Source organism: Paramisgurnus dabryanus, chromosome 4, assembly GCF_030506205.2.
Source record: "Paramisgurnus dabryanus chromosome 4, PD_genome_1.1, whole genome shotgun sequence".
NCBI classification, from domain to species: Eukaryota; Metazoa; Chordata; class Actinopteri; order Cypriniformes; family Cobitidae; genus Paramisgurnus; species Paramisgurnus dabryanus.
Window position 1 is genome coordinate 4,731,280 of NC_133340.1, and position 10,113 is coordinate 4,741,392.

Genomic DNA, 10,113 nt, shown 5'->3' on the forward strand with positions numbered 1-10,113 from the left:
GGACATGATCAATGAGGCGGTAAGCACTTAGAGAATTACACAGCAAAAAAGTTTGGTTGCAGTGCAAATCTTCTCCAGTGTTTGATGGATGGTTTCTTTTAATCCTGCAGCTGAACACTCTTCTGAATGATCCAAACAGTTTGAAGTTTAACCCCAGCTCCTCCAACTTCACGTAAGATTTAAACTGACTTCTGTGTCTGAAAGATTCTTATACATTATGGTCATATTTAATGCATCATGACATTTTGGGATATTAAAACAACTCTTGAATATTGTTTTTGCCTAAATAGTCTATAATACTGCTTAACACACTTAACCCGAAGCTCATTTCAAGTGTATTTTTTGGTCTTCTTTTAGGAGCACATCAGACCAAATACATGGCAATATGGATTACACCTTCCAAGATGAAGATGAGATACAACCTGTCAGCTTCCTCAATGAGCTTCGTAAACTGATGGGTACGTTCATATTGGCGATCTTCAGCCATTCTTAAGTGAAGTTTGTAACCTGCTGAAACGTACAGTATTTTTCTTGGAAAGAAATTCAGTTTAATTTTTTTTATCTGATCTTGCAGGTCTGAGCACTACAACAACATCTCCACTGTCAACTAGTAGCTTCCCTGTGACTTCTTTCCAGCAAATGTAAGTGTTTCAGAAATAGATCAGCTATGCAGTCTTCATTTAAATCTAATGTCCTGAACTGTATTAAAAGTAAATTATGCCATTTGTAGATCTGGATCAGCAGAGGTGACAAGCAAACTGGTGTTCAACTCCTCATCTCCAGTCCCCAGTGAAGCTTTGGTGCTCAGTGCTATCAACATTCTCCTGGAATCCCGAGTTTCACAACTGAAAGAAACAGTCAAGCTGGTGAATGTCAGCTATGAAAGTAAGTGTTGTCATTTTTGGGCTTAAAGCTATCTATAAATAGTTTAAACGTTTCAACCAGTGATAAATTGCCAGTTTCGGAAAAATTTAAATTGAATTTGTATTTCCAAACAGAAATCTCAGACACCTCCTATGCAGTCTTCTTCACATTTACCTTGAGTAACATCAGCATGCCAGAAGACCCAGAGCTTAGAAACAACACTTACAAGCAAGTGCAGGACATGGTCAATGAGGCGGTAAGCATCCAGAAAAATACACAGTGAAAATGTTTGGGTGCCATGCAAATCTTGATGGATGTTTTATTTCTCTGCAGCTGAACACTCTTTTGAATGATCCAAACAGTGTGAAGTTTGAACCCAACTCCACCACATTCACGTAAGATATAAACTTCTGTCTGTGAAAGATACTTATGCTCATGGTCATATATAATGCAATATGGAATTTTGGAATATTAAACAACTCTTGAATTAACACTGTTAATCTGAAGCTTATTTCAAGTATATTTTCTGCTCTTCTTTTAGGAGCACATCAGACCAAATCCATGGCATTATGGAATACACTTTCCAAGAAGAAGCTGAGATACAACCTGTCAGCTTCCTAAATGAGCTCCGTAAACTGATGGGTATGTTCATATTGATAACCTTCAGCCATCCTAAACCGAAGTGTTGAACATGAGAAAGTGTACAGTATTTCTGATGGAAATTGATTAAATTTTATTGTTTCTGACTTGACAGGTCTAACCACTACAACAATGTTTCCCCTGACAACAAGAAGCTTCCCTGTGACATCTTCCCAGCAACTGTAAGTGTAGATGATACCTTACCAAATTTGCTCAGTTATGCAATCTTTATTTAAATCTAAAGCGCTGAACTGTATTAAACGAAAGTGGTGCCCTTTGCAGATCTGTTTCAGCAGTGGTGACAAGCAAACTGCTGTTCAACTCCTCATCTCCAGTCCCCAGTGAAGCTCTGGTGCTCAGTGCTATCAAAACTCTGAGGGACTCCAGAGAGTCACAATTCAATGAATTAATCAAGCTGATTAATGTCACATATGAGGGTAAGTGCCATCATTTTCAAGTAAAAAGCTGCCTCTAAAAATTTTGAATGTATTAGCCAGCAATAAATGGCAAGCTTTGGTGAAATCTAAAATTAACATATCTTTTCAAACAGGAGTCTCTGACACCACCTATGCAGTCTTTATTACATTTTCCCTGAGTAACATCAGCATGCCTGAGGACTCTGAGCTCAGAAGCAGCACTTTCAAGCAAATACAGGACATGGTTAATGATGGGGTAAGATTTAAAAAAATCATCCAGTCAAGAGCTTGGGTCCAGTGCAAATCTTATTCAAATTTAATGGATTTGATTTGTTTCCACCTGCAGTTGAATACTCTCCTGAATGATCCAGACAGTAAAAAGTTTAAACCCAACTCCTCCAACTTCACGTAAGATTTTAAACTCACTTCTCTAAATGATATTTATGCAGTAGCATCATATTTTAATCCACTAAAACATTTTGCTATAAAATCAAATTCACTTAAACACGTTTGCCTTATCTCTTTACAACTGTTAACTTAAGTTAACTTAAGTTGTTTTTAATTAACTTTTGTATTCTTCTTTCAGGATCACATCTGACCAAATACATGGCAATATGGATTACATCTTCCAAAAGGGAAATAAGATACAACCTGTCAGCTTCCTAAATGAGCTCAATAAACTGATGAGTACGTTCATATTGGTGACCTTCAGCCATCCTAAACATGCAGTATTCTTCATGAAAATGTATTAATTTTTTATATTATGATTTGTCAGGTCTGACCACAACAACAATTTCTCCCCTGACAACAAAAGTCTCCCATGTGACGTCTTTCGAGCAACAGTGAGTCACATTAGAAAAAATCCTTGTTATACAGTCATCATGTAAATGTAAAGCCCTGAACTGTATTAAATGAAAGTGGTGCCCTTTTCAGAATTGATTCTGCAGTGGTGACGAGCACATTGACGTTCAACTCCTCATCTCCAGTCCCCAGTGAAGCTCTGGTGCTCAGTGCTATCAAAAATCTCAGGGACTCCAGAGAGTCAAAACTTGATAAATCACTCAAGCTGTTGAATGTGACCTATAACAGTAAGTTTAAGCGTTTTCTTTTAAAAGTCATTGTACTAAAAATCCCAAGTGTATTTACGTACTAGGACAAAATACATTATGAACATTTCTATATAAACAGAAATCTCAGACACCTCCTATGAGCTCATCTTTGAATTTAATCTGAGTAACATCAGCACCTCAAACAGTCATGTGCCCAAAGGCAACCCTGCCGAGCAAGTTCAGAATGCTACCAATGCTGCGGTAAGCATAAACATCAAGACCAATGGTCAGAAATCACATTGTTTTGTAATCTGTTCGTTTTTCGCTTATCATTATTTTTATTTACAGCTCAACACTCTTCTGAATGATCCACACAAAACACCATTTGTTGCTACAATCTCCAAAGTCACGTAAGCTTTGAAATTCAATTTTTAATTTAATTTACTATAAAACATTTGCCATGCATTAAACCTCTACAATCATGATACTCTCCTTCGTTTTACTCAGGTTTTTACATCTCTGTTCAAAGAAGGTTAAAGTTCTAACATTTATTTTATTCCATTAGGACAAAAGAAAAGCAGATTGAGGTTTTCATGAACCATGTCTTTACGGAAACAGATGACATACAACCTGTCAGCTACCTAAATGAGCTCCATAAACTGATGGGTATGTTCATATTGGTGACCTTCAGCCATCCTAAACAGCAGTGTGGAACATGCTAAAACATGCAGTATTTTTATGAAAATGTTTTAATTTTTTATTTATGATTTGTCAGGTCTGACGACAACAACAATTATTCCCCTGACAACAAAAGTCTCCCATGTGACATCTATCCAGCAGCAGTGAGTGTAGATGTTACATTACAGAAAATCCTTGTTATACAGTCATCATGTAAATGTAAAGCCCTGAACTGTATTAAATGAAAGTGGTGCCCTTTTCAGAATTGATTCTGCAGTGGTGACGAGCACATTGACGTTCAACTCCTCATCTCCAGTCCCCAGTGAAGCTCTGGTGCTCAGTGCTATCAAAAATCTCAGGAACTCCAGAGAGTCAAAACTTGATAAATCACTCAAGCTGTTGAATGTGACCTATAACAGTAAGTTTAAGTGTTTTCTTTTAAAAGTTCTTGTATTAAAAATCTCAAGTTTATTTACATACAAGGACAATATACATTATGAACATTTCTATGCAAACAGAAACCTCAGACACCTCCTATGAGCTCATCTTTGAATTTAGTCTGAGTAACCTCAGCACCCCAAACAGTCATGTGCCCAAAGGCAACCCTGCCGAGCAAGTTCAGAATGCTATCAATGCTGCGGTAAGCATAAACATCAAGATCAATTTTCAGAAATCACATTGTATTGTAACGTGTTCAATCATTTACTTTTTCACTTATCATTACTTTTATTTTTAGCTCAATACTCTTCTGAATGATCCACAAAAACCACCATTTGAAGCTACACTCTCCAAAGTCAAGTAAGTTTTGAAATTTAATTTTAAATTTAATTTACCATAAAACATTTACCCTGCATTAAACCTCTACAATCATGATACTCCCCTTCGTATTACGTCTCTGTTTTAACAAGGTTAAAGTTTTAACATTTATTTTATTCCATTAGGACAAAAGAACAACAGATTGAGGTTTCCATGAACCATGTCTTTATGGAAACAGATGAGATACAACCTGTCAGCTACCTAAATGAGCTTCGTTCACTAAACAGTATGTCAATTCCAATACAAAAATGTGAAGTTGTCAAGTTGTTTTTTATATTTAATAGCTTTTTTTGTGGATTTTCACAACATTTTGATTCTAATTTGTCCTGTTATTTGTTTCCCATCCATTTATCTTCATTTTGTGTTTTTAGAACCAATAACAACTACTGCAGGCAAAATCCAGACCACTACTGAAGGGCAAATTATGTAAGAGAGTAATTCATTTATTCTGTATAAGGAAATTATTTTGTTCTCTCTTTAATTTTTCATCCATTATTTTTATTTTTCAAAAGTGGGATGGCAGTTATTCAGATTCGGATTGTATTTGAAACGTTGGGCCCCATACCAAGCGCAAGTAAAATTCTGCACTTGGTTAATTCATACCTGGATTCACGTCTCACAACTAAACAAGATGACAGAACAATAAAGTTAACTGAACCTGTGAGCAACGTGAATGTCTCCTATGAGGGTAAGTGATACATAGCAGGTCCTTTTGAAAATGGATGTGTAAATTGTTCAAACCTGCGGGTTACGAGACAACCTGCGCATTACTAATACGTACCACATATGTAAAAATCACACAACTAAATTGGTTTTATTTCTCTCTAAGGAATATCTGATCATTCATATGGCCTAAAATTTGGATATGTGATCAGCAATCTATCAATGTCAACGAATGACAAATCCATAAACAAAACCTACAACTTCATCCAAAATGAAATAAATAAATTGGTGGGTTTATAAGAGTTAATTTAATTTAGACATTTTTCTCTGAAATACATTTTTCACACTTTAAGTGCATTAGCCAATTAAGAACAAACCAATTAATGTCTGTATTTATTTTTAAATTTTGTAGCTTAACGAGATCCTAAACAATCCCTCAGCAAATCCAATCAAGTTTGATGCGGCCACATTTTCGTAAGTCAAGATTCATTTTACGTTTTTAACAAATCAATCTATGCTTTAATTTATCAGTGGATTTAATGTAATGTAGTGCTTGTACAAAATTGAGTTCAGTGAGATCATGTCTAATAATTTCTTTTATTTATCATTGTGTATTTTATTTTTCAATTTAGGAAAAATGTCAGTGTGATTACGGCTGTTGTGGATTATAATATCTCACAAAAAAATAGCATCCAGTCACCCAGTAATTTTCTCCAGGAAATTCTTAAAGCAAACAGTATGTCTCATTTCATTAACTTTTTAGTACTAAGAAAGCAACATTAAACAGATAATTCAACAGAACATATGAAACATCTGCTAATTGCAGTTTAATGTTATAAATGTCATACTCCACATTTTTTTATGATCATTAAAATCATTGTGTGTGTGTGTGTGTGTGTGTTGCAGGCGTAACAACAACTCCAACTCCGACTGTGTAAGTGCAAAAAGTTTATTTGCATACTTGAATAAACTGGCATTGTTTTGGTTAATTTTCTTTCTTAAAATTATTTTGATTCACCTTTTTCAGACTTGGAAAAGCAATTATTTACATCCGGCTTGTTTTTATAATGAGAGGCCCCATACCAAGCGAGAGCGCTGTTCTACAGATTGCCAACAATCTGCTGGACAAACGTCTAAGAACCAAACGAGACCTGAGAGAACAAAAACTCAGTGATCCTGTGAGCTTTGTGAATGTCACCTATACAAGTAAGTTTGTGTCACCAGGAAACAATAACTCCATATTTCTATAAAGAGATTTGTACATGTACTAATGTCTGATCTGTGTTTTATTTATTTTCAAGAAATTTCTGATAACTCGTATGCCCTCAATTTTGGATTTGAAATCAGCAATGTCACCATGTCTGAGAATCTTGTACTCAGGAACGGCACATATGAAAAAATCCAAGATTCAATAAATAAATTGGTAAGTTCGAAAGTATTCGAAATAGTGCTAGTGTATATGAAATAATGTACAATTTAAATTTCAATATGAAATTAAGATGAATTAATTGAAACCCAGCATAAAAAACAATTATAAAATATAATTAACATATTTATTGATTATAAATAATACATAATCAGTGTTTTTTTGCCAACCTGTTTAGCTGAATGTGATCCTCAATGACCCAAACGCCAAACCATTTAATTTCAAAGGGACCACTTTTACGTAAGTCATGACTTCATATTTGAATGAAATGTGATAGAACAAGTATAATAATGATGATGTGATCACTTTAAATTATCTCCTAATGTTCAACATTGTTTATATTGACATTTTCCCAGGGGTAATACCACTGTGATTAGGGCCGATGTCGAGTATGTTTTCTCAGACAAAGACTTCACGTCTCCAAGTCCTTTTCTCCAAGCACTTATCACTGTTAATATTGGTATGTTGTTCTGCATTCAGTTTAAATATTAATAGCTCTTTACACTCTAAAAAATGCTGGGTTATTTTCAACCCAGCGTTGGACCAAATATGAAAATGTTCTGGGCTAATTTAACCCAATGGTTAATCCCTTCTTAGACCCAATGGTGGGTTGGAAAAACCCAGGATTTTTATAGTATTCTTTAAGCAGATACTTCATGTTTTCTCTTTTGTATTAACGTTATTTACATTTTTCCCAAAACATTTGTCTATAGAAGCCAGTAACCCAACTGCTACAACCACATTTCCCTCTGTGGTGAACACTACTGGGCCAAACAACAGCACTAGTGCAGCGTGGGTTGTGGCTATAATTGTTCCTTGTGCTATAGCCATCATGCTTGTACCTTGCTGGATTCTACTTTGTGTAAGTATTATGAAGACAGAATGTACAATATGTGTATTGTTTAAGTGATTATTTGTAATAGAACTATGATATAAGATTTATGTTATAACTTCACACAAAGGGGAGAAGACCACTATTGTTTCCACTTGTTTTCTTCTTTATTCTTTTTCTACCGGCATTTCATTTATCGAAGCCCATTTAATCAAATGTAGGAACGTTATGAAATTTGGCACCTAGGCAGGTGCTACGTTGTTACCACAACTGGGGCCTCTGTTATGAAGCATGTGTACGCACAGATTTGATCGTAAAGTGATCATATTTATAAAAACTGTCTTTGATGTGGAAAAGTGCTTAGCGCCACGTCAGGGTCTGAACAGACATACGCACTTTTGCCTGTCTGATAGCTGCAGGTTTTTGGAAATATAAGCCATTATTGCTGCTCGAAATTGGGTTAAAACATTGACAAGTGCTCTTTTTTATGTTTAGGACATTATTTAGGCATTGTTTAAGCTGCGCACAAGTTCAAGATCATTGGCGATTTATAAATTTCACATCTGAAAGTTGAGGCCCCAGATTTGGAGTCTCCTTCTCAAACCCTCTAGCTGCACCAACAGTTAAAAAAATTTCATGCGTTTTTTTCTAGTAACTTCTGATCCATGGTCCTAGAAATGAACTCCTCTAAGTGCTTGCATCATCATGATTCGATTGCGTTTCACCCTATTTCACCTCATTATTGGTCATTAAAATTTTCCTGCCATTTTAATTGAACACTTTTAAAGTCCACCCAGCATTAGTCCGATTTGCACTAAATTTGACAAGAAGCATCTAAAGACGCACAGGACAGAAGTTAATAAGAAATTTTAGGTATACCAATCCGTTCTCATATACCACTTCAATAAATTCATATGCGAGCAAGCTAAAATTGATTTCAGGAGAGGTTTGGCAGCCAGGCAAGAATTCCAAGACCTGTAGCCAACGTTGTATACATTCATTTATACAGTAACATTAGCTCAGTGTAATAGTTGATATGCGTTAGATAGGATATATGAACAAAGTTTTACTTGTGCATTTATTTCCCTTGCAATCAGAAATAAACTACTGGGAAAGGACTCTGTTGTTTTTGATCCTATGCGGAAGTTACGTTAACACCACAAAAGCCATTTTTTATGTTGTTGCTGCTAAAACAATCTATCTGGGTACAGTCTAAGGACAGACAAAAAGGGTAGTCGGACTGCACCACTTGCTGGCCTTATAATATAACAAAACATTTGACAGTAAGCAAGCCAAATGGTCATGCAGCTGGATCTTCGCAAGACTTAAATGACATTAAACTTGGTACGTGTCATCAGTATAATTTTCACAAAGTTGGACCAAAATCACGAGAATGGTCTTATTGGATTCCTTAAAGCATCCTGAGTCGAATTATTACCAGTGTTGCAATGTCAGCCATTTTTAATTTTGTCATATAATGCATTATTTTATGAACACAATTCAAATTGCTATGAAACGTAGTAATTTTCTTCAGCATCATCTTCAATGGGAGAACCTATTAAGTTTAATACTCCTGTGCCCTACTAACCAAGCAATATAAAAAAATTTACAATGTTAATGCTCATAACATATGATTGATTTGAGAGTATTAAAAGTATTCATACGAGTATTAGCATTAGATTTGGTTGGTCATGCAAAGTTCTATGATACCACATTTTTAATTGTTGACCTTACTTCCTGTCGTCTATATTTACAGTAATTTTATGCAAACTCATCCTATAATTTTGTTCGATTTGCACAAAATGTGATATATGTAGCATGACACCAGAAAAGATTGCCAATATGAATATGAGCCAGTGTCTTTGCCAAACTTTAGTGTATTTACATGAAACTTGCAATTTGTCATTACAGTCATGATCTGAGGGTACATGCAAGTTTTATCACAGTGGCACTTACAGGCACTTATTTTTTTATTTTGAAGGATTTTTGCATTAAACATAAGGTTGTTAAACTCCTTTCCCAAACTCACCTTTGTTTCCTTTTGTGCCATTGTGGGCTTGACCCTGTAATTGCTGCCAGAAAGTATATTTTATAATTGTCTTTGTGCTTAAAACTTTGTTTTGACAGTTTATTGTTTTGACTCTCTCTCTCTTCCTTTTTCTCTCCTTAGTGTTTGCTATGTGGTTGCTGTGCAGGAATAAGACGACGTTGGGCCAGAAGACGGTCATACAACATACAGTACTTCACTCACAACATCTTCTAGTGAACTTGAGACAACAAAGAAAACAATTGCACAGGAAAAGTGATCTATCAGTAACTGTAAAACTATTCTTAAAAATTGCTTATACTTATGTTATTAATTACAAATTGTGATAATTATTATTGATTACTCTTAATGCTGTTATTTAAATGTAAGTAATGAATATGATAACTTTGAGCTTTTATAATACACTATTTATTTTCTTCCTGTTTTGCTGGACAGACAGGAACTACACAAAATATTTCTGAATGTGATTTATTTTCGAAGCTGTATTACCTATTGAAATTAATTTATTTATTTAATATTTGTGTAATGTTTACAATATGTAAATTAATGTTGATTTTTTTCTCAAAATAATTAACTTATTAAATGTCACATATTTCAATGTAATGATCAAAAAATATTAAAAAAATAATCTTATTTATTCACATAACGTTTTTTTTCCATCACGGGGGCACAGCCTCCTCCCC

At 34.8% G+C, this 10,113-nt stretch overlaps 1 protein-coding gene across 1 annotated transcript; it reads left to right on the top strand.

The window, feature by feature from the left end:
* The first annotated feature begins 1,429 nt into the window (after positions 1 to 1,429).
* Positions 1,430 to 9,882, top strand: LOC135746695 (uncharacterized). Its single transcript, XM_073814542.1, has 28 exons — positions 1,430 to 1,506; positions 1,619 to 1,685; positions 1,786 to 1,940; positions 2,054 to 2,175; positions 2,266 to 2,327; positions 2,506 to 2,606; positions 2,695 to 2,761; positions 2,853 to 3,007; positions 3,108 to 3,229; positions 3,317 to 3,378; positions 3,534 to 3,634; positions 3,744 to 3,810; positions 3,910 to 4,064; positions 4,165 to 4,286; positions 4,383 to 4,444; positions 4,588 to 4,688; positions 4,834 to 4,888; positions 4,975 to 5,150; positions 5,292 to 5,413; positions 5,538 to 5,599; positions 5,758 to 5,861; positions 6,032 to 6,059; positions 6,153 to 6,331; positions 6,427 to 6,548; positions 6,730 to 6,791; positions 6,908 to 7,011; positions 7,265 to 7,413; positions 9,554 to 9,882. Exons 1-28 carry the CDS (start codon positions 1,434 to 1,436, stop codon positions 9,644 to 9,646), a joined length of 2,850 nt encoding a protein of 949 aa, XP_073670643.1. The 5' UTR covers positions 1,430 to 1,433; the 3' UTR covers positions 9,647 to 9,882.
* The last annotated feature ends 231 nt before the right edge of the window (positions 9,883 to 10,113 follow it).